Here is a 22,022-nt window from a genome sequence, read left to right on the forward strand (position 1 = left end):
CACATCAAGTACCAATATGTCATCGGATGTAGTTTGTAAAATATATAGTGATCGGCCCATTTAACCCTGAGCCTAACGCTCAATTTATTGGCGGACAGCCCCATCTCCCATAGGCCAGCCGCCTGCTGACGGCGCCTTTACTGGTACGCGTGACAGTGTCGATGCTGGTGACAGTCCATCATGGAAGGGAAAACTGGCTTCGCTATGGCCCGAATGCCGATGGTTATCTTCCTCGGAACGTTCTTTCCTCGTGATGCGACTCTTTTGGCCATCAGTAACATCCTCTTCGACTCCTCAGTCCAAGCTCGTGGATAGTGTGAGTAATAGAGTTTTCTATGCTTTTTTTTGCATGGCCCGGCTTGGATGGAGCACGAGCAGACGCGACCGCTCTGCACCGCACCGCAGAGCATCTTTCCTGTCACGCCGAGCGGGCTCCCCAGCAGGTACCTCCTGCCGAGTCCAACGCCCAAGGCATCTCCGGAGGAGAGGGCTGGAGCGCTCACTCGTCGCAAGGAGGGCATCAGGCTAGCTTGCGTAACCAGTCCCAGCCTCCACCTGGGACGCATGTGGGCGCGTTTCCAGCTGGACAAGCACGCGATGACAAGCAAGTATGCAGTGCCTCTGTTGATCACGAGGACATCATATGGGCCACCATCCCGGAGTGGCTGCTCAGCTTGACGCAAGATGGACATCCCACCCTGTGCGCTACGCAAGCATCGAACGATTCTAACAGGCACGCCACAAACAATACACGAGCTTGGAGATCAGAGTCGAAGCGAATGCTGCTGCTGCCGCCGCAATGAGTCAAGCTAGCCCCTTCCCCAGGGCAGCAAGCTTGCATTTTGGATGCATGTGTTGCTACAGAGTCAGCCTGTCCTTGGTTGGGTGAGGACGAGCTTGGTATTTGGGGGGGGGAAATAATGAGGGTGGACCAAGTAGGGTTGCATTCCACATCAGACTCTCTGTGAACCGGCTATGTAAGCGCGAAGGGAGCCGGTGAAGAAATGAAAAGTCACCGGATTCGATGGGTCGCCTGACGGGCTTTGCGGTGAATGTCGTCATGCCAGCGAATCTCGAATGTTACACAAATATGGGGCGAGATTTCTCCAGGCGAATCCATCCGCTAGAGCAACAGCCGGCCGCCGGCGCAGCATAGCATGGCATCGTGCAGCATGGGATGGAGATGCAGAGCAGCAACCCGATCATCGTCCCATGTCTGGCTCTGCCCATCTCTCTCTCTCTGCTTCCTACTTGGACAGTGCAACTCATATCCACTCCACGCACCATTCTGAAAGCTTTCGCCGATAGCCCCTTCGCAAACGCAAGAAGAGACGCACTGCACAGTATGACCGGCGCCGCCTCTCCCCCGCCCTCCTTCTACGACCTCAAGGCCGAAAATGCCAAGGGCGAGATCGACTTCAACGATTTTAAGGGCAAGGTCGTCCTAGTTTTCAATAGCGCCACCAAGTGAGTCGAGTCGATTTTCGTGCGCAAGGCAGCGGCATGCTAGCGCCGAGCTCGTGCTGATGCTCCCCCTCTCCTTGCACTTTTTTTTCGCGTGGCACGCAGGTGCGGCTTTACGCCACAACTCAAGGAGCTGCAGGAGCTGCATGAAAAGTACAGCGAAAAGGGCCTCGTCCTGCTCGGCTTCCCGTCCAACGAGTTTGGCTCACAGAACCCAGAGGATGACGAAGAGGCCGCGACGTTCTGTCAGCGCAACTACGGCGTCGACTTTGGCTTTGCGAAAAAGTCTAACGTCAACGGCAAGGACGCTAACGAGGTCTTCCGCTGGCTCAAGAGGCAAAAGAAGGGCATCCTCGGCAGCGAGTTTATCAAGTGGAACTTTACCAAGTTTCTCGTTGACAAAAAAGGCGACGTCGTAGAGCGCTACTCGCCCCAAACTACGCCCTCCAGCATCGAGCCGACAATTGTCGAGCTGCTCGAGGAGCCCAGTCCGTAACCAAGCACGGCAGCCAGGCTCTGATCGAGGCAGAGGCATCGCCTCTCAGCATGTACATAGATGCATACATACGCGCTCGCGTGTGCCTGCCCGCCTATGCTCAGCTTTCACCTCATTCCCCATTTCGCGCGCGCATTCTCCGACGCATGCTGGTGAAACGTGGGTGCAAGTGTGATTGCGTTACATTGCATTGCATTGCGTCGTGCCCGGCGGGGTGGAACGCGCACATGTCTCTACAGGTGTTCTATAAATGCGAAAGAAAAAACAAGCGGGACCTCCGCATGCGAGCGAGCGACGGCGCTTTACTCTCTCGAGACATCACGCCCGAAAAGCGCGACCTCTGTATTCGCAGAGGGTGGCATCAACGCATTCCTTTGTCAGCCAGCGGTCCAGCAGCCAAGCCATGTCACACAATGTGGAGAAACAGGACTCACTCAGCCAGTCGGTTGCGACGAGTGCGCGGTTGCGGATCGAGAAGAGCATACTCCAGTACGCCGACTGCCAGAAGATGTCTGCAATTGAACAAGCGTCCAGAGTCAATGCACGTGGTCAACAGGGGGAAACTGCACGCGCGAGAGAAGAAAGACCGCGGAACGTAAGACTCACAAGTCGCTACGCCGCCAGAGGCAAAGTCGCCGCCGAGCACAGGAATGTCGGCAATCGCCTTGTCCTTGCCAATGTATGCGAGCGATCCTGCAAAAATGTGCGCACCCGCCCGAGTCAGCACGATTGCCCTCTAATCCAGCTAGGCAGAAAAAAGTTGCACCTCACCCTGATGAGTGTAGTGGAACGGCTTGATCTTGCTAGCCCTGTTGAGCTGCTTCTCCAGCGCGAGGATCTCCTGCCGGACGGCGTCCGTCAGCGGCTTTCGGTTGGCCGCATCGATCTTCCCCTCGAGCACGTCGACCTTGGCGAGCTGGTTGAAGACGCGCGCAAGGTACGCGCCCTGCTGCGAGGCGGCCTGCGCCGTCGGCGCGTACTGTGTCGCTGTCGCATCGCCCAGCGCAAAGATGGCATCTTCGGCGCCGTGCAAGCGCATGTGCTCGTCCACCGTCAGCCCGCGCCGGTTGGTCTGCGTCGCGGGTAGCTGCGCCATCAGGTCCCGCGTGATGGGCCGCGCCGTGTTGCCCGCGGCCCACACGAGCAGACCGTACGGAATGAGGATGCGTTCCCCGGACGGATCCTGCACGTGCACGTGCTCTGCGTCAACGTCCTTGACCATGTGCTTGAGCTTCAACTCAATCTCCTGCTCCTTGAAGTTGCTGATCGTGTAGTCGATCAGCGTCTTGCTGAACGAAGGCAGAATGCTCGGCAGCGCCTCGATCAGCGTCACTCGTACCCGGTCCGCCACCTCAGGGTACCACTTCTTCAGGTCGCCCCGCACAAAGTCGCGCAGCTCCGCGGCGTACTCGACCCCTGTGGGTCCGCCGCCGACGACGACCATGTGCAGTAGCCGGTCAATATCCTCCTTGCTCGTCCCCGCGATCGCGGCGGACTCGACGCAGTCCATCAGCCGGTTCCGGATCTGCTCGGCGTCAGTCAGCTCCTTGAGGAAGCACGCGTGTCGCTTTACCCCCTCGATCCCAAATGTCTGGTTCTCGCTGCCGACACCGTACACCAGGTAGTCGTATGGGATGGTCACCTTCCCCAGCGAGCCCTTGATCTCCGACTTGTCCTCGAACGTCACAGTCTTGCGCGCCACGTCGACCGTCTCGGCCTCGGCCTCGATCACCTGCACGCTCCGCCGCTTGAACCGCGTTGTGTGCCGCGTCGGCTGCGCGATCGAGCGCCCGTCCAGTGTGCCCACCGTCACCGACGGCAGCAGCGGCGTGAACAAAAAGTAGTTGTGCGGACTAATCACTGTCACGTTGTACTGCTCCGTGTCCACGTTCTTCAGGAATGACGTCGCTGCCCAGCCGCTACCCAGCACGACAATGTTCTTCTTCGACGGGTCCTGTGGCAGCTGCTCTGGAGGATTGCGCGTATCGTAGATGTCTGCACGTACGGCCAGCGAGCACAATGTCAGTCATGATGCTTTTTTTTGTCAATATCGTGAAGTTTTTATCTGTATGCTCACAATACGCGACCGTACCCGTGCCGAGCACGACCGTCCAGCCGAGCCCGTTCCTCACGCGTCGGAAGAAGCCCTTCTTCTTCTTCCTTGAGCCGCCTCCGTTCCCATTCCCGTTTCCGTTGCTGCTCACGCTGCTAAAGTTCGTCTGTGCTGCCGCGGCTCCATCCGGCGCGTGCTTCAGCCCCGTCGACAAATCCTTGATGGCGCCGCTGGGAGTAGAGGACGAGGATGCTGCCTGGTTCGCACGGAACCAGCGTGACGTGAACAGCGTGCGCTGCTGCTGCTGTTGTTTTCCTGGCGAGAACAAAGCCACCGTTTCTTGCTTGCGCGTTGCCAAACCTGCGCCTGCGAGGCGCAGAGCGAGTGGCGCAGGTGCATGCGCAAAGTGGAAGCCTGTAGCAAACGTACGTGCCGGTCGGACGCAATCAAGGGCAGAGTCAGCGGTCAACTCCAAGCTCAGGCTCAAGAAGCATAACGTAAACGCTGTCCGTGAGCATGACTCACCTGAGCTCGCACCCAAGCTGCCGCGTTTCAGCGCCATGGCGCTGCTCCGTCCGGTTGGCGACATGGCTGGCTGCGTCTTGACCGCTTGACCTTTGGCCTTGGGTGCTGGGTCGGCAGAGAGGTCGACACGAGAAGGATGCACCCGCTTTCAGATTTCGGCCTTGCTTCTCTGCTCTTCGCTTCGCCTGCGAGGGTGGAAGATGAAGGTTGTGAGGAGGAAGGCGGAGAAGAAGGAGCGGCCACTTCCTGTCGCAAAAAAAATATGCCAACCAAAAATCTAGCCCAATTGCGATTGATTCGTCATATTTCTCCTTTGCAAAAAGAGGAAAGTTTCCAGGTTCCGCTCGGTAAACCTTTGCTCTTTCCGGGGGATTCTTTATGGAAAGCGCAAATTTCGCGTCTCCAGATATCCGATGTCTCGGAATATAGCAACGGCCACAGAATTTTACGAAACAGGAACACGGCACGTGGATCGCGACGTCCGTTGCGCTATTTTTGAGACACCATGACCTTGTCCTCGTCGTCCTCGCACGTCGTCTCGCACCTCGATAGACACTCCCATGAGCAGGGAGAGAGAGAACAGAGGACAGGTAAAGGCAAACGTGTACAGTAACATGCACGCAAATGTATCTGCGTTGCAAGAAGCACGTCGTCCAGGCCTCTGTAAATGCTGAAATCTGAAGCTCTTCGTGATCACCCAGCTTCGTGCGCTTTGCAAAAAAAAAAACCAAAAGTACGGTTCAATCCTCGGCAATCTCGTCAATGCAATATATATATATATATACTTGCCAACGCGTCAAACATAACCCAAGCTCTCACAAGCTTGCTCTGTAATGCATAGTTATCCCTGTTGCCTGCTCCCGATTCCCAAATCTTCTTTGGAATATGAACGCGGACGATGGATAAACTGCCGGCGGTTCAACTTCAACCAACCCAGTTTCCTATCCTTGTGGCAATGTTGACCATCCGGCCGACGAATGGCCTCCTGAGACTAAGCAGGAAAGACCAGACCTTGCCTTCTCGGGAAGAGTTGCACCGTACCCTGCAAGCTGTGTGCAGCCAAGACAGGTGTTTGTAACGAAATGGGAGCTGCCTTTGATAACGGCCGTCCTCGTGTCATCAGTAAATCCCCATTCGGTAAGCAAGCGTCATGTCTGATGAAGCAGTGTTGCTGCTTCAAGGGCTTGCATTTGTTCAGGGCAGACCGATCTCGCATCGGACGGAATGGGAGAGTGTCAACACCGGCCAAGATCTGATAGACTCCCCGCACGGATCCCCATCGGGCATTGGATGATATTATTCCAATTAGCAACGCGTACGAGACTTGTTCTGCCCACGCTTCTGTGACTTCGCTTTCTCACTCCCCTCCCCCCCATCCCCCCTTGGTCCCGGCCTATGAATCTCTGGAGCTTCAAACCTACAAAGACCTCAGGGAACAGTCGACGGGGAACAACTGCAAGGGTTGCGATCATTTCAGTGTGACTGAAGAAGGCTGCTGGGAGTGCGCATGAGCTGCATGGAGGGCGACAGTAACGAGGAAGCCAAGGATCCGTACAAAGATCAATGCCACACTGCTGCTACTGCCTGCTAGTTTGGGGCCGAACCTCCCCACTTCCCTTCCTCCTTCCTTCTTGGCTATGGTATCGCGGAAGGAAGGCCTGTTGAACGTCAAAGACGCAGCCGACTTGGGGAGCCGTGTCTCGCTTCAGTCCTTGAAATGGGAAAGAGACGCAGGCGAACGCGTCGCGTGGAACGCCACCTAGGGTTACGCAACGCCCGAACCACTCAATAGAGAACGGGCACTAATAAAGCAGTCATGTACGGTCATAGTAACATGGTAACCTCACTCGTTTAAAGCCGTCCTGTAATTAGATTGCTTGCTTCGAGCCACCGAGATGACAGTGCTCTTGTCTGAGCTGCATTATCGCATCTACAGCAGCATATGCAGTCAGGGGAACTACCGCATTGCTCAGTTGACGCCGCGGAGGTATCAAGTCAGCCTTGCGGGGCCGCCCACGGCGAGCCAGGGACATGGGATTGCACCTGGTATCAGCGCCATGAGCTAGTCGAATCTAGCACGGCCAGCTCATTTTGGGCAACATGAGCATGCAATCTTGGGCCAAAGTCTGAGCTGATGAATCACTCGCTTCAACAAGCAGCTACCTCGATCCGCCTTCTCACAGCCGCTGCGGCTCGCTATGATGGATACCACTTCAGAAGCAGGGCCAAGCGTCTCGGGTGTGCCGCCTCCGCCGCCACTCCCTTATGCGGCTACTCCGAATGCTACTTCCGGCGGCGCTTCTACCGCGTCTTCTGCTAACCCTGGAACCGCAGACCAAGAAGATCGGACGGCAGGCGCAGAGGCCGATGCACCAGACCCAACCGCCATGGACGTCGACCTGGCCGAGCCGCAGCAAGAGCCGCCGCCGGCGCAACCTACACAGACTACACAGGCTGCGCAACCACCAACGCCCAACTACTCCACCATCAACGCGGACATTTCGGTGGCCAATGTTGACATTACAACCTGGCAGTCGATCTTTGATGAGCATGGCTCCATCGACGCACGCCGCTTTCCCGGAGCATCAGGCGAGACAAAGCGCCATATTCATGATGACGAAGACGTACATCAGCAGGTTCAAGCCCTCTTGCGCACTCGTACTACGAACGGCAGTGAGAGCGACACGTTTTCTGTAAACGCGTCTGCGAGCCCTTTCTCGTCGACGTTGGCTGCCCCCGCCGTTGTGGCGGCGCGACCCCCGCTACACGAACGCGCGGTGAGCATGTACTCGGAGCATCGCTACCTCTCTGGCCTCCTTTCTCGTGAGCGCAGCGTGGCTGGAAGCACGCCGAGCCCGGAGCTGCAACAACGTGCGCAGCAGCTCGTGGCGGACGTGCAGGATGCGCGCGCGGAGCTCATCGCGCTGTGGAACGACATCAAGGACCTCGTCAAGCGCATCCTCGAAGTGAAGGAGGCGCAGATTGAGTCGGAGCAGCGCGAACGCAAGCTGCAGGCCGATGCGCGCAAGCAGAAGCAACTCGAAGTGGCCCAGGCGAGGAAGATGGTGCTCCAGGCGGAGATGCTCGAGCGCCTCGGCGAGAAGATGCAGCGACTCCCGCCGGAGATCCTCATGCTTATCTGGGTGCACTCAGAAATTCCAATGAAGTTCCAGCTCGTTTGTAAGCGTTGGTATGGTGAGTTTGAAATTCGTTCCATACCGTTTCATCGCGGGTGTATGCGCTTGACGTTTTTGAAGAATGACGACATGACATGCTTCATGTGCGCAGGTCTGACGCAAGATGCATCGTGGAGGGCGGAGTACCTCGCCAACCGCTTCGCGCCATACGAGGTCATTTTTCAGGCGATTGCGCGTCCGAAGATCTTCACTGTTGAGCTTTTCGAAGTGAGTCGGATTTTGAAGCAGATTGCCTTTCGAGGGCTGATTGTATGCGCTGCGTACCTCGCGCCTGCCACTCGTACGCATTTCCGATGCACCAGCGCCTGATCAAGAAGGGCATGCCGCTACCGCGCTATCTGGTGCAGGAATTACTCGTCAATAAGGTCGGCCAGCCAAATTTCACACATCCCCTCTCCAGCATCGACACTACCAGCCCAGATTTCTTTGGACCAGAGGTGCCGAACCATTCCATCAGCTGGCGTCCCGCGGCACGCTGGGGCGCAGGCATATCCACTCGCAGCCTTACGGCTGTGCTCATCGAGGCCAGCAAGAGATTTGGTAATCAGCTCGAGCTGTACGGAAGAGAGTCCGACGGCGCTTTGCACGGTAGTGAGTCTCAGGCGAGGGATCACCGCTTTTTCATCGCTGATGCTCTGCTGCGTACGATGTACGCTGCCAGCCTGGTACAAACTCGCGCGCGCAGGGCAACGCGGCGAGGGCTTCTCCATGATCGGCATCTCGTTGGCCGGCAACGCGACGGACCGGCGCATGACCGAGGAGATGGTCAAATTGTACAAGGAGCACGATTTCATCCCTTACTTTACCGACCTCTGCGACGAACGTGCCTCGCAAGCAAGCGCCCTGAGCGATATCCTTGCATGCGTCATCTGCCATGAGCCTTCTATCGCAAAGTACGTCTCGCGCCAGGGCTGGCGACAGAAGGAGAGCACCAAGCTCGCTATGTTCGCGTGGCTGCTCAAGAACAACCGTAGCAAGTTACTCAAGCTTCTTGATCTCGGTCTCCCTGAGTGGAGCTTGCCCGTCACGTTTGCCGCACGCGAATTCCTCGGCATTATGCCAGGGCGCTGGCAGCTCAGTCGCCGCGACGTTGCCATCTCCTTCCCCGAATCGCGTTTCAACGACTTCAAGCTTCAGCGCTTCTCGCGCGAGCAGGAGTGGGAGCTGCTGCTCGAACTCAACAAGGAGCACAGGCTTGCGTTCGACTTGACCGCCTTGGCGGAGAAGTTCTTCCGCTTCAGCGATGCGTTTGGCTGCAACTGGACGCGTTATGCCTTTGTCCGCAGACTCGTGCAGGACCTGCCGGACGCCAACGTCGGCAAAGGCACCACCCTCCTCGAAGCCGTCTTCTTTGGGCTCGATATGGGTCAGCTGGACCTGACGCAGGCGCACGAATTGCTCAAAGACCGCATGCATGTCACATCAGAGCACATGGTCTATGTCTTGTTGTGCAACTGGACGCGCAAGGCCTTTGCGCTTTCCTACGGGGAGCTGTACGTTGCCAATTTCGACGAGGCAGGAGTGCTCGCCAAAGCCATGCCGGACCTCATGGAGCAGCCTTACAAAGGAAAACTGCTCGATGCGCTCTTTGAGCGCGTTTCTACACCTGAGCGCAAGGAGGAGCTACGCACGATCTTCCTCGAAGCGCTCAAGACCAAAGGTGAGCTCGTCCTTGCACTATCCAATTTCTTCGTTGATGGCTCATTCAGCGCTCTGCCACCCCATCCCATTTCCGCGCAATTCCAGCCATCCGCGACCTGTGGCGTATTGACGAAGACCGCGCGCTCGGAAAGATTGACAAGAACCCTGGCTCGGATCTCTCAGAGAACACTCGCACCACTATCGGCCAGAAATGGCAGTTCCCCGATCGCCGCCAAAGTTTCTCGATCAAACAGTACAGGATCGGATTTGCGCCGACTGGCATCCCAGGCTTCCTTCCTCTAGGGGACATCACACCTGCTGACCGCTGCAAGTATGTGCAGGACAGGGAGAAGAAAGCTGCCGTGCTCGGCAAAGGGAACTGTGCTATCACAGCGTCTGTAGCAGCAGCAGCTGTGGAATCGATGTTCAAGGTTAAGGGCAAAGGCAAAGGCAAGGCAAAGGCAAAGGCTACACTCGACTCGATTGACGCCTACGACCCCGAGGCCGAAGATGTCTCTATGTCCATGATGGAGGACGAGTCCATGTCTACCGCAGCCGGTGAAGATGATGATGCTCTTGAGCCGGTCCTCGATGGCATTGCTGCAAGTGTATTCAGGAGGGAGATCGACTACCACGCAATGGTGACGCCGGGCGACAACGATCCAGTCAACTTGCTGCTCAACTTCAACGAAAACGAGGATCCGATGCAAGTGTTCAAGACCAGAACGCTGGATGGAAACGACAGCAGGGTTGATCCTTTCGGTCGGTCCTACAGCGTCATGGCCAGTGAGATGGAAATAATCCTTTCCTGCAGGCGCCAGAACTTCTTTGGCATCCGCTGGAGCGACGGTGGCGACTTTTGGTTTAAAGCATGGGATCACTTCCAGCAGGACCCTGCCTTTGTCTGCATGATCTTCAGTCACGCCCTCCTCAACGGCGACCAAGATTGGGCCAAAAGATGTTTGCGCGGCGGTGCCAAGCTCACCATGGATCACTTCCGTATGATCCTCCGCACAGGTCGACAGCCGCCCGCTTGGATGATCGCCAACCTGCTCGAAGAAGCACCCGACTTTGCTGAGTCGGACGATTCGATCATCTTCAACACCATCGACCCTTCATCCCCGATTCAGATCGACGAACACCCGTGGTACGAGCCTGGCATTGTCAAAGAATATCTCACTGAGAAAAGCAAACGCGCGGTTAAAACGGGCATGGCGGCTGCGGGTGCCTCTGGATCTGGGTCAGGGTCAGGGACTGCTGAAAGGGAACATTGTGCTGCTGCGGCCGCGGATGCAGTTGAAACTGTGCAAACAGAGCAGGGCCAGCACGCAACAAGCTCCGGAAAGGATCTGGCCATCCCGATCAGTATAAACACCAATGTTGCAACAGGCTATAGAGATGAGGCTAATACGGATCATGGTGGAGGCCCAGACAATGGCAACGAACCCAATTCGCTCCCCTGTTCGCCAACATCTTCAGTATCCTACGGTATGGTTGATCCGTGGATGGTCATGGGGGACAGCGAATCAGAAGATTATGAACACTTGGCGGATGACGACATAGCGTTGCTCCTGAACGAGGTGGCCTACCAGAGGCGGATGGCTTCCGAAAGCGAGCGCTGCGTGAGAGGATCAAGGACGGCGACGACGACATCCGCCGCCACAGACCCACAGTTCGCAACGCTGATCGGAAACAGGATCAAGACGCTCGATGAAGCGGAAGCCGATCGTCGTGCGCTATCAACATGGAAATGGCAGCATGCTTTCCAAATTCTCTCCGATGAAGTATCAGCAGAGTACACGTTCAAGCGCGCTATGGCCAAAGAGCAAAAGGACGAAGATGGAAAGGTCCAGCGCACCCGCCACAGCGATTTCAAGAAATGGTGCCAGAAGTTCAACGAGCTTTACAAGTCCGAGCACAATCTGTTCAGGAGAAATATCATGACACAGAAACGGCTTATCATGGGGAAAGAGGCGACGGGAGAGGGCTTATCTCACCTGGAAGAAGATGCGTTCAGCCCAGCCGCCGCTCTGCTCGAACTGCCAGGCTTGCTCGCCGAAGCTCGCGAGAAAGACCAGTCCCGTTATCGCGAGCCACAGACCATCGTGGAAGCGTGCTACCGTAATCGAGTTGCTTTCCAAAGCCGACACCCCCTGCATCGTCAAGTGGTTGGTGGGAGATATTCCAGAAGGCGGCACTCCTCCCATCAAGCCAAGAACGCAATTGCGCGTGAATTCATCAACTCGTACACTGGCTTGCCCCATTCCTCCAGCACCCTCGACAAGTACGACGATCCAAATGATCGTGATTATACCCCTCCTGTCAGCAAACACGCCAAGGCGCAGAAACCGAAGCGCTTGAGGAAAAAGTCGACGATGGACATGCACCCAACGGAGCGTGGTGTTTCGCCCCCATGCAGTGATTGCGACTATCCCAATGAGGAAGGCGAATACTAGAACGTTCACACGAATGGTCATTCGCAATGTACGATATGATGGCACAACAACATTAAAGAGCTGACCATCAATACACATGAGAGATGCGATCTTACTGGATATATCACTGAAGCATGCGAGGTTCAATTCTGTGTGTTTGCGTTCACCCTTCGCCACCACGAAAAAGCGGCAACGCTACCGGCGAGACAGACACTCAGCAGTGCTGCCGAGGAGACAAAGTTGACGACTACGTCTCCCTGGTCGGGGTCCCGCGCCCCACGCCTGCGTCTGCGCGGCTCTCTGCGCGTGCTCTCCTTTCGCCTTCTTCGTTCAAGACGCGAAGCCTCACCCCACGGCTCGCTTCCTCCGCTGAGGCTGCGCTGACTCAAGCGCGGCGAAGAGGCATCGCGGGCGAGGGCGGCATCTAGGAAAGCTTTCCGCGCTTCGGCATCCGCTGCGGCCTGTGCGAGCGCTGTCTCCCCCAACGCGGCAGCTTCTTCCCAGTCTTCAGGGTCAATGTAAACATCCGGATCTAACCGAACAGCCTCCTTAAGGAACGGGAGTGGACCGACGTGCTGGTGCAAAGCAGACGACACGCGATGCATACAGCCGCTTCCATTTCCGTTTCCGCCAGTGCTGTTGCCATTGCCGTTGCTAGATGTGCCGCTAGCGTGTATGGCGTCTGGAGATGAGGCTCGCTCGTAGTTGCTAGAAGCTACAGAGGAAGCCTGGGAGAGTGAAACCGGAGGACTGTGGCTTGTGCCGGCAGCTACAGCACCGAAGAAGCCATAGTCTTGCCGCTGCGAGCGCGTGACGAAGGGGTTGTTTAGCGAGCCGGAAGGGAATGCGAGCGGTGACCAAGAGCTAGAAAGGTGCAAACGCGCATAGGCAACGTAGAGCTGTGCGAGCTGCGCATTGCCACCGAGCGCAAAGACGTACTTCTGCCGTTGCCGACGTGCTGCACTTCCGGCGGAACAGTGTGTTTTTGCTTCACGAGACGACGCGGCTGGTACCGAAGGTGGAATAGAGCGATCAGCGGGTGATGAGGCTGCGCTATTCTGGGAGGCTCGCGCACTCGCGCTCGCAGCCTCGTCGCTCGGAGTGGGCGATATGATGGCTGAAATTGGCAACGGTACATAGTCGACGAGTTTTGTAATTGCCAGCGGCACGTCGGCCTTCTCCCACGCACGCTTGAAGTATTCGAATGCCTCCTCTTCCGGCGTGGCGGAGACTGGTTCAATTGGGCTCGAAGGTGAACTGCTGTTCTGACGAGAGTGCCCACTCAATTGCGTTGGAGGTCGTAAAGCAGCTTGCTGCCCGATAAGCGCCAAGCTCTGCGCATCCATGTTGTACTTGTATCGCGCATGCTCCTCAGCTTGGCGTGGGTGGCCAGCTGCGGGGTCATCTCCCGCATCCTGGGTGGTCATCGCAGTCTGTTCCATTGACATGGCTGTTGGCACCTGCAGAGGCGGTCTAAAACCCAAGATGGTCTCACTGTCATCGCTGCCGATTGTCGTAGCCACGCTCTCAGCCGCGCTTGTGTCGGCGCGTGCTCGTGTGCGTGATCTAGTCAACCGGCTGCTGTCGTTTGCATCCTCCTCTGCAGTCGCTCTACGTAAATCTTCATGAGGGCTGCACAAAGCATCTTGGAGCGCAGCACTGAGCTCCGCCTCTGAGCGCTGCCGCTCGCTCTCATCATCGAGCAAAGGTGCCGGCCCGACAACAAGCTGGTGCCAAATGCCCGGCTGTAGCTTGTCGAGATAGATGGACACGAGTCGAGCGTACACGTGCGGGCCCTCCTCCGATGCTTCTCTTGTTGCTCCTCTATTCTCTCGACTCTGCGCCTCACTTTGCTGCTGACGCTCAAACGAGGAGGCAGAAGCGGAGCGCCCGCGTTCGCCATCGTTACGAAAGCTCACAGGCGTGCTCACAGGGCTGAGACTGGCGGGGCTGGGCACATGGCTTTGGTTATAAGTGATGCCAACGCTGCTGTCCGTTGTGACGTCGGAGAAGCTGACACTGCTGGAGAGGTTGAAGCTGTTGGGAGACGATGCTGACGGCTCGTGCAAGCCAGCGTGCCAGCGTGAATGTCCAGTGCGTAAAGAAGATGCGCCAAGAGGCTGAATGAGGTCGTAACTGGAAACTGAACCTGAACCTGAGCCGGAGCTGGAACTGGAGTTAGCCTCGCTAGTCCTCACTGTTGGTTGACGACGAACATTCATGTGTCGATAATGTTCAGAGGAAGAGGACACACTGTTCCCGTCGTCGTCGAGAGAACTAGAGGGGAAGCTCACTCTATCCCTCTCCCTGAGCCTGCGTCTGGACCTAGCGCGCGGCTCTAGCTGCCACGTGCTGGTGAACCGATTGATGTGTCCAGCCAGCTTGGCCTTGAAGACAGGCTCGCAGCCTCGTAGCCCAGCAATGAGATAGTCATCTCCAAAAGTCACCTGTACATCCTCCTCGGTGCCTTCCGCGCCGTCGGCCAGAGGCGCGGGGACGTAGAAAAGGACGGTCGTCTGCTCGAACGATTGGTGGTACGTCCAGCCTGCCAGGAAAGCCGGTGGAGCTGCACGGCGTGTAGTTTGAAGGGCGGCGGCTGTGCCATCTTCTTGCCTCTCCAGCGCCGGAGCGGACATCCCCGACAAATCATCAAGTGGGGGAGAGGGGCGACCAGGTGACAAAGATGGCGGGGAACGCTGAGGTGTGAACGGCAGCACTACACCTCGCCTGGTTGCTTGTCCAACGGCTAGCGCCGATCTACCGGAAGCAGCATCTGGAGGTTCTCCTCCAGAGGCTGATGATGTGGGTGGCATTTGGAAGCGACTCGTGACGGTGATGGTGTCGGTGTATACCTAGCCCGTTCCACCCCTTCGGCCCACTTGCTCTCTTGTAGTTTCGTCAAACTTCTGGCACTCGTGAGCTGACAAGGGCGATGCCAGTGCCCCATCAGAAATGAACCGATCCTCCATGCCCAACTGGCACTGCACTGTGTGAACCGTCGGTGTAAGACTGGTGATAACAGGCCGGTCACAAACAAAGGCTGCCCCATCAAACAACGGTGCTCCGAGTACAGTTTTCCAGGATATGGTTCGGTAGCCTTCCGCAGGCGGTCTTTTGATGCAGCATGGCCTCCCAAATTTGGTAGGTCAGCATATCAGCCAGCTGTCCTGCTCCCCTTTAGCGCAACACCAACTTACGATGCAGACCCACAACCAACACGTCACTTTAATGATGGATGCATTGATCGTTTGTTAATATTCTACGTCCTACGACCATATTTCACAGATGAGAGTATGGAAGCAGTACGACCGACAGCATGCCACCATCCTTTGACATGCGTTTCACCTTTGCCGGCGCAGAATTGTTCAAGTGACTGACTTGTAGAGTCTATTTCTCTCAAATTCAGCCAAGGACCCATCCTGGTGAAGAGCGATAAGACGCACTGTCTCAGAAAGAGTGGCAGCATCGGCGTCGTCGGTACCCGGCATTCGGCACGCAGCTGGACCTCAACACCATGCCTCATAGGGCCATTCGTTCTCCGGATGCTAAAGTGGATCTACTAGCATACTTCTTTCCCACATCGTGACTGCTCCGTGTGCCCATATTCACTTGCTATCGCAGTCACAGCCTCGACTGCATCCCGTGGTCAGCTTCGTCCTGCCTGCCCCCTGTTCCTACAGTTTCATCACTTTACCATGTTTGTGGTCGTTACGCTTAGTGGGGAGTTGAGATTTGGAAGTAAAATAACAGAGAAAAGGGATGATATCGGGTTTCACTTGTCTTCGGCCATTGCACGCCGACTGTTGAGGTAAGACTGTTGCCAGTAGTGCTTGCGTGAGCCGAGCCAACGAGGTTGATTAGGACGGCTGCCGATCTGCGTCGCCAACAGAATGAAGTCCATCAATGTTGGGGGTCGCTCGAAATGTTCCACTTTCAAGCTAGGCGAAAGAAGATTCGAAGGCTTTTACAAGGGACGATCGACGACGCTATGGCCGGCCGGCAACGCGCGATGCTCCCGTAGTTGCCCCAGTCCGCCACGACCCCTTTTGACTCACGAGCGAGGTCCTCAAGGATTGCCACGGCAGGCGAATTTGATCTCTACGACGTCGACTCTGGTAACCCCACCTACTGCAAGCGAAACGACTGGCGTGCTCAGACTAGACGGAGCAGCCCTTCGAATCTCGCTCGGCTGCGAAGGTGTTCCCCGGCCCCGTCAAAGCTGGCCTGGAAGCCGTCGCTCTTGCGAGGGAAGAGGTCAATCTCGACGCTACAGTGATGAGATCATTTCTTTCGCGACGACGCGTGGAGGCTCGAGCACTGCTCTGCGCTTCACGATGTATTCTGCATAGCATTGCCTTGGTGACAGGGAAAGGAGCAAGCTCCGTTATCGGTCTACACCGACAAATATACGTACATTGTCTTTTTGCTCAATATCAGCCAGCCAGACTTTTTGGAGACTCCGAATATCCCAACGTCGTGTTCAACCAGTAACGTCATCACCAACCGAAGCGACGGACGACCTCATGGCTTGGACCAACTCGCATCCTCGTATTCCTTCTTGCACATTCCAAGCTGGGATCGTCCGAACGTTAGCCCAGTCGTACTCGGCACAGGGCAAGAGGCAGGGGAAAGGGACAGACGAGTGAGCAGGAAGATCCATTGTACATGCTGTATCAAAAGAATCCCTCGCAAGCACAAGCAGAACGGGTGCATGTCTCATCTGCTGCACCATCGTCGACGTGAAAATAGACAGGCTTCGCAGCAGCAACCGGACGAAGACCCAGCCACAGCATCAGCATCAGCGTCAGCTTCCTCCGTCACGGCAATAGCCAGCCGAGCAGGAGCTGATTGTGGAGCAAGAACGGGAGAAGTGACGTATCCGCCTACCATCAGTGAGACTTCCAGCTCGCCTCTTCCCTCTTCCGCAGCCCTTCTAGAACGCAGCATCACGCAAGATCGTTCGAGGCGCCAAAAGGCAGCGCTCAGCGGAAACAGGGAGGCAAGCACGGAAGGTGACGAACAGACGCTCTACGCTTCATCTCCACACGCTGCTCTCGATCGCAGACTTGCGGACCGGCAGCGTCGACGCAAGGCCACATACACGGACCCTTCCAAGACCTTGCTCTTCGTCCTTGTTCTCGGCTTGATAGCGTGGGTCTTACCGACCACATCGATCTTCTCGCTCTTCGGGGGACGCTCAAACACGCATAGCGCAGAACACTGTGGCTTCTGCAGCCAATATCATCTGCTGCATCATCACACCAGCAGAATGCCATGGCAGAAGGAATTCACGCTTTCCTCCCGCGGCAAGGGCTGCCATCTCGTCACGAGCGAGGTGGAGCGCGAAATCGCAGAGGGACTGCGAGGATGCAAGGTACGACGCTTACGTACGGCTTCTGTGCTTGTGCCGAGCCTGTGATGCTGACGTCGCAGCTCAACTTGCCTTTGCTCTCGGCAGATTGGTATTCTGACCCTGTTCATCAAGCATACCTCTGCCGCACTCACGCTCAACGAAAACTACGACCCGACGGTGCGAACAGACATGAATATGGCCATGGACCACATCGTCCCCGATCAGGGCGCGATCAAGTGGGAGCACACGGGTGCGTGATCAAAGGCGCAGCACAAGTGGCTGGTCGCTATCTTCTTACTGACCGGCCCATTCATTACTTCTGACGTGGCGCAGACGAAGGCGCAGACGACTCTTCGTCGCACCTGAAAACCGCACTCTTCGGCACGACCGTGATGGTCCCCATCACAGACGGCCGACTGAACGTGGGGACATGGCAGGGTGTTTACCTGTGCGAGTGGAGGAAGATGAAGCACTCTCGTAAGGTCGTCGCTACGATCCTGCCGTGACGCGAGCTGGATCCGAAAGTGCACGTGTAGTACATTCCCTACCTCTTCTGCATCTCGTCACATCAGCATGGCTGCATGCCCACTTTGACGCGCCCTTTGCGCTCAAGATCGCCATCTGCGAGCTCATACGCTGGCCTGTAGGATGCTGTGCGCCCTTCGTCGCCTCTGGAGGGCTGACCGCTGGCAATGGCGTCGACATGCTCGTCGCCTTTTTGCGTTGCTCCAGTCACCGAATTAGCCGGGGCAGAAGCCTTTCGCTGGAGTTCGGGATTGGGAAAAGTGTTGTAGGTGCTGCCTAATGAAGTGTACCTATAAATACGAACCAGTGGGTCAGCAGCGGGCACGCCTTGTGCATGGTCGTCAGAAAGCCACACCACATTGCACCACATACCCAAGGTCGTAGAGCAAGCAATACGGCAGCCCGGGACTCCTTGCGCACCCTTCCTGCTCGAGCCGCTCCTCCTCCCAGTCCACCTGTTTGTACTTGAAGAGCGGACAGCGTAGAAACTCCCATACATCGTTGTATGACCAGTCCAAGATAGGGTGGACCCGTTCCACGCGCGGCCAGTCCGAGTCGGTCCAGGCTCTTCGCCCGATGCCTCGCCCGTTGGGATCGGTGGAGCGTGTGCCAATGAAGATTGCTGTCACGCTGTGGCCGTCGTAAGAGGCAGAGACTTCTGTCCTGCTGGAAAAATTGCTCGAGTCTGCATCGGCTACCGCCTTTCCTTTCGCGATTTGCTTCTGCTCCTGCCCCCGTCCCTGCTCCTGCGGCCATCCCGAGCGCAAGGGCCCTGCAGTCTGTTTCGATTCACCGCAGCTGCAGAAGCACTCCCCGCCGCCGGAAAGGTACTCTTCGAGACCTTGCCGCATGTCACCAGCGACGCTGCGCACGCGCAGATTGTAACGGCGCGACGAGGAGCGTATGAATCGCTCCACCTCTGCAAAGGGAGAAGGGCAGGTGATGTAGACGGATCGCAGAGGCGGTATGGGCGGCGTGCGCGAGGAGGAAGGAGTAGATAATGATCTTTTTTGTGATAGACGGCGCAGGACAGCAGACAGGATGTGGACGAGGACCGTGCCTGTCGAAAGCAGCAGATGTCAATTATTAGCAACCTCTCCACCGTCTTGTTCGCCAGCCAAAACGGTGTACACACAGTCCTTCCCGCCATTGAAGCTGAGGCTGATCTGTTCAGGCCCCAGCTCCCGTACTATTTCTTCTGTGAGACTGACAGCGTCCTGTACACGCTGCGCCAGGTGTGGATATGCAGCACGTGTTACTGGATCCTCCAACAGCGTGTAAACCGCATCGAGCGTCGCGAGCCATTCAGCGGACGAAGACGAATCTTCGTTGCAATCGGTGGGAAAGGCCATGTCTGCAAATATAGCTGCCTCTATTGCTGCTAACGGCGTTTTTGATCCATTCGAGGCGGCAACGGCCGTCCGTGAAAGAAAAGGCTGGCCGGATATGGCGCTGACCAGAGAATGTGTTCGCCGTCTCAAGCCCTGGCCTGACCACCTTGTTTGCCTCAACCGCCAGGGTGAATACGAACCCGTTCTGACAGCAGCGAGAGTGTGCTCTAAATATGTGTTCAGGAGGGTGGGAGCCAATACGCTGCTCGGATGGAGTTCTGCTCCCGATGAGAAGTGCTCGTGATGATGTTGGTTTAGTAATGTGTAATATCATGGGGAGACTCAACTACGCGCCGAACATATACGTATACCAAAGCTCCGAGAGCCTTGGCCCTGGAGCTATCTGAACCTCAGCATGCTACACTTTCACTGCCCCAACTATACACTATCATCATCCAAGAAGCCGGCTTCAAACGTCCAGGTATGGGAAAGCTTTGGGTGTGTTCCTTGCTTCGGCTCGCGAAGACTGCTGCAAGTCGAGGAAAGGCGAGCTGCACCTGTTCTTATGGTGTTTCTCTATGAATAGCCCCTCCGTGATCAAGACCTACGGCATAGCAAACACCATCCCCATCGGTAGTTACTATTTGAACACGAACCTCTCTCTTCACGTGAATTCTATTGAACACACTACATTCTCTTTGTGAAAATTCACTTCCTGCTCAGATAGTCCCAACCAAGCTCACTGAGCTTTTCGACTTTAACCAGCACCTCGTTCTCCATGTCGTCCATGTACTGCTGCATGGCAGCCAAGTACTTTGGATCCGAAGCAGCGAGAATCCGGATTGCAAGGAGCGCCGCGTTGGTACTGTTGTTGATTGCCACAGTCGCAACTGGAATGCCGCGCTGTAGAGCATAAGGGGGTGGACGCATAAGTTTCTAGGAAGCGACGATCCCCTGAAGTTAAACCTTTGACTCACGGGCATCTGCACAATGCTATGCAGTGAATCGACGCCATCCAGCGTGCTTCCCTTGACCGGCACGCCGATGACCGGTAGCGCCGTCTGCGCTGCGACCATGCCAGGCAGGTGCGCCGCGCCTCCGGCACCAGCAATAACGACCCTAAGCCCGCGAGCCGGAGCGCTGCGGGCGTATTCGCGCATGCGATCCGGCGTTCGGTGCGCAGAGACGATTGTCAGTTCGAACGGTACGTTGAACTTCTTCAAGATCTCTGCGGCCGGCAGCATCACGGGCAGGTCGCTGTCGGAGCCCATGATGATACCGACTAGCGGGTGCGCGTGTTTGAAGTCCGCAGCGGATTTGCTCGTGGCGGGTCCTGGTGTTGAGGAAAGAGAAAAGCGCGCTACTGCATCAGACGGAAGAGGCCTGTTGCTCTCTACGGCCTGCGTCGCAAAGTCGAGCGATCGCTGCAGCGGCAAGAGCCTCTGTGCCACTTCGGCATCGCTCTGCCCTACGATGGTGATATGGCCCATTTTGCGCCCCTTCCTGCAGCCAGCCTTGCCGTACAGGTGTGTCGTCGCGCCAGGTATCCCCAAGCTGACATGCGCAGGGAGGTAGGTCTTTTTCAGAGCCTCTGCGTCCTTTTCAAGGTCCGCGAGGCCAAGCAGGTTGAGCATGGCCGCGCTCGGCACCTTTAGCGCAGTGCTGCCGAGCGGCAGGTCGAGGATTGCGCGCAGGTGGTTCTCGTACTGGCTCGTCTCGCACGCCTCGATCGTGTAATGTCCGCTGTTGTGCGGCCGCGGTGCGATTTCGTTGATGATCAGCGCGCCGTCGGGCATCAGGAACATCTCGACACCGAAGATGCCTGCTCCGCCGAAAGTTGCAACAGCCATTTCAGCGATCGCGCGTGCTTGCTCAGGCACATTGGCGTCGCTGTGCCGAAGAGGCGCAAAAACAGTGTGGCAGATGTTGTCCTTGTGGATCGTCTCCACGGCCGGGTAGGAGCGGACGATGCCCGACGCACTGCGAACGACCATGACGGCCACCTCCTTGACGAAGGGGGCCCAGCGCTCAGCATAGAGCTTACGCTTTCCGCCCCCTAAAGCTTGCACTGCTGCAGAAATATCACCTTCAGACTTGACAACGTAATTTCCCTTTCCGTCGTATGCTTGTGTGCGAGACTTGAGCATCAGCGGATACCCAAAATGCTCAGCAGCCGTTTGGACGCTTGCGGCGAGCGAGTCATCGATTGGCAAAAAGTCTGCCACGGGAATGTTATGCAACTGAAGGTGGATCTTCTGCTCGTACTTGTCCTGGATGACGAGGATGGTCGAAGGCAGCGGGTGGACGGCCTTGACAAGTCCCTGATCGAGCACGCGCTGGAGCTGCATCGCATCGACATGCTCTATTTCGACAGTGAGCACGTCGACGCGCTTGGCAAGCTCGATGATCTTGTCCGGGTCGCTAAAGGAGCCGTCGACGTGCTGGGAGATGCTGGTGCTAGAGGAGGGATCATGTGGTTGGTAGTTGATCTGCTTGGCGGGGGACACGGTGCCCGAGTCGAGCAGAAGGACCTTGACGTTCAAGCGAGAGGCCGCTTCAACGAACATGCGGCCCAGCTGGCCTGCGCCGAGCACGCCGACCGTACGTCCGTCCATCTTTCCAGATGTGCAGAGGGTTTATCCGCTGATAAGTGCTAAAGGCGTGTACTGACTTGCTCACAGGGTCGAGTGCGGCGATGCTTGCTTCGTCTCTGAGGTATCTACTTGAGCAGCTCAGTTCGATGACCATCCTGGAGATGTTGCAAAGACGAATGAATTGTCGAAAAAATAGCGGTCTAGGCGGTAGGCATTACGTAATCAAAATCGTGCCAATTTCCCCGAAAGCCGGAGCTTGTTCGAGCTGAGAGCGGGCAGGAAAGTGCGATATACACCGGAATTACTCTCATATGTCCCAGAATTCACGCAGCCAGGGCTGCTCAACCCATCTTCTGCGAGGGCCAGTGCCATTAAATGAAGGCCATGTTTCATACTGCGAGGTAGCAT

The 22,022-nt window shown here is 56.6% G+C and overlaps 9 protein-coding genes across 9 annotated transcripts; 5 read left to right on the forward strand and 4 right to left on the reverse strand.

Moving 5' to 3' along the window:
* The first annotated feature begins 8 nt into the window (after nt 1–8).
* K437DRAFT_257267 (uncharacterized protein) lies at nt 9–808 on the forward strand. The gene has a single exon (XM_013387128.1). It carries the CDS (start codon nt 336–338, stop codon nt 801–803), a length of 468 nt encoding a protein of 155 aa, XP_013242582.1. The 5' UTR covers nt 9–335; the 3' UTR covers nt 804–808.
* Nucleotides 809–1,345: 537 nt separating this feature from the next.
* K437DRAFT_225243 (putative GPX2-glutathione peroxidase) lies at nt 1,346–1,960 on the forward strand (the record flags this gene model as incomplete). Its single annotated transcript, XM_013387129.1, has 2 exons — nt 1,346–1,467; nt 1,570–1,960. The coding sequence occupies 2 exons, from the start codon at nt 1,346–1,348 to the stop codon at nt 1,958–1,960; spliced, it is 513 nt and encodes a 170-aa protein (XP_013242583.1).
* A 171-nt stretch (nt 1,961–2,131) lies between these two features.
* On the reverse strand, nt 2,132–4,724 carry K437DRAFT_236854 (FAD/NAD(P)-binding domain-containing protein). The gene is made up of 6 exons (XM_013387130.1): nt 4,539–4,724; nt 4,038–4,427; nt 2,732–3,955; nt 2,567–2,653; nt 2,395–2,472; nt 2,132–2,300 (listed from the first exon to the last, which is right to left on the reverse strand). The coding sequence occupies exons 1-6, from the start codon at nt 4,600–4,602 to the stop codon at nt 2,263–2,265; spliced, it is 1,881 nt and encodes a 626-aa protein (XP_013242584.1). The 5' UTR covers nt 4,603–4,724; the 3' UTR covers nt 2,132–2,262.
* A 1,681-nt stretch (nt 4,725–6,405) lies between these two features.
* On the forward strand, nt 6,406–11,918 carry K437DRAFT_257269 (uncharacterized protein). Its single transcript, XM_013387131.1, has 5 exons — nt 6,406–7,733; nt 7,827–7,942; nt 8,038–8,326; nt 8,397–9,395; nt 9,482–11,918. The coding sequence occupies exons 1-5, from the start codon at nt 6,740–6,742 to the stop codon at nt 11,830–11,832; spliced, it is 4,749 nt and encodes a 1,582-aa protein (XP_013242585.1). The 5' UTR covers nt 6,406–6,739; the 3' UTR covers nt 11,833–11,918.
* K437DRAFT_257270 (uncharacterized protein) lies at nt 11,899–15,018 on the reverse strand. The gene has a single exon (XM_013387132.1). The coding sequence runs from the start codon at nt 14,622–14,624 to the stop codon at nt 11,955–11,957; it is 2,670 nt and encodes an 889-aa protein (XP_013242586.1). The 5' UTR covers nt 14,625–15,018; the 3' UTR covers nt 11,899–11,954.
* A 500-nt stretch (nt 15,019–15,518) lies between these two features.
* K437DRAFT_144037 (uncharacterized protein) lies at nt 15,519–16,341 on the forward strand. The gene has a single exon (XM_013387133.1). It carries the CDS (start codon nt 15,702–15,704, stop codon nt 16,158–16,160), a length of 459 nt encoding a protein of 152 aa, XP_013242587.1. The 5' UTR covers nt 15,519–15,701; the 3' UTR covers nt 16,161–16,341.
* Nucleotides 16,342–17,080: 739 nt separating this feature from the next.
* Nucleotides 17,081–17,670, forward strand: K437DRAFT_278701 (uncharacterized protein; the record flags this gene model as incomplete). The annotated part of the gene is made up of 3 exons (XM_013387134.1): nt 17,081–17,185; nt 17,270–17,414; nt 17,498–17,670. The coding sequence occupies 3 exons, from the start codon at nt 17,081–17,083 to the stop codon at nt 17,668–17,670; spliced, it is 423 nt and encodes a 140-aa protein (XP_013242588.1).
* Nucleotides 17,671–17,732: 62 nt separating this feature from the next.
* Nucleotides 17,733–19,041, reverse strand: K437DRAFT_225253 (adenine nucleotide alpha hydrolases-like protein; the record flags this gene model as incomplete). Its single annotated transcript, XM_013387135.1, has 4 exons — nt 17,733–17,979; nt 18,062–18,344; nt 18,483–18,749; nt 18,825–19,041. 4 exons carry the CDS (start codon nt 19,039–19,041, stop codon nt 17,733–17,735), a joined length of 1,014 nt encoding a protein of 337 aa, XP_013242589.1.
* Nucleotides 19,042–19,673: 632 nt separating this feature from the next.
* Nucleotides 19,674–21,750, reverse strand: K437DRAFT_274742 (putative phosphoribosyl-5-aminoimidazole carboxylase). Its single transcript, XM_013387136.1, has 2 exons — nt 19,998–21,750; nt 19,674–19,923 (listed from the first exon to the last, which is right to left on the reverse strand). The coding sequence occupies exons 1-2, from the start codon at nt 21,633–21,635 to the stop codon at nt 19,729–19,731; spliced, it is 1,833 nt and encodes a 610-aa protein (XP_013242590.1). The 5' UTR covers nt 21,636–21,750; the 3' UTR covers nt 19,674–19,728.
* Nucleotides 21,751–22,022: the final 272 nt, after the last annotated feature.

This window comes from Tilletiaria anomala (assembly GCF_000711695.1).
Source record: "Tilletiaria anomala UBC 951 chromosome Unknown K437scaffold_56, whole genome shotgun sequence".
NCBI lineage: Eukaryota > Fungi > Basidiomycota > Exobasidiomycetes > Georgefischeriales > Tilletiariaceae > Tilletiaria > Tilletiaria anomala.

Coding starts and splice junctions, on each gene's coding strand:
- K437DRAFT_257267 (XM_013387128.1), top strand. CDS start 336: ATGCTTTTTTTTGCATGGCCCGGCTTGGATGGAGCACGAGCAGACGCG.
- K437DRAFT_236854 (XM_013387130.1), bottom strand. CDS start 4,602: ATGTCGCCAACCGGACGGAGCAGCGCCATGGCGCTGAAACGCGGCAGC. Junction 3,956..4,037: donor CACGGGTACGGTCGCGTATT/GTGAGCATACAG, acceptor CCGTACGTGCAG/ACATCTACGATACGCGCAAT. Junction 2,473..2,566: donor CTCTGGCGGCGTAGCGACTT/GTGAGTCTTACG, acceptor GTTCAATTGCAG/ACATCTTCTGGCAGTCGGCG.
- K437DRAFT_257269 (XM_013387131.1), top strand. CDS start 6,740: ATGGATACCACTTCAGAAGCAGGGCCAAGCGTCTCGGGTGTGCCGCCT. Junction 8,327..8,396: donor CGACGGCGCTTTGCACGGTA/GTGAGTCTCAGG, acceptor GTACGCTGCCAG/CCTGGTACAAACTCGCGCGC. Junction 9,396..9,481: donor CGAAGCGCTCAAGACCAAAG/GTGAGCTCGTCC, acceptor GCGCAATTCCAG/CCATCCGCGACCTGTGGCGT.
- K437DRAFT_257270 (XM_013387132.1), bottom strand. CDS start 14,624: ATGCCACCCACATCATCAGCCTCTGGAGGAGAACCTCCAGATGCTGCT.
- K437DRAFT_144037 (XM_013387133.1), top strand. CDS start 15,702: ATGAAGTCCATCAATGTTGGGGGTCGCTCGAAATGTTCCACTTTCAAG.
- K437DRAFT_274742 (XM_013387136.1), bottom strand. CDS start 21,635: ATGGACGGACGTACGGTCGGCGTGCTCGGCGCAGGCCAGCTGGGCCGC. Junction 19,924..19,997: donor ATAGCATTGTGCAGATGCCC/GTGAGTCAAAGG, acceptor TATGCTCTACAG/CGCGGCATTCCAGTTGCGAC.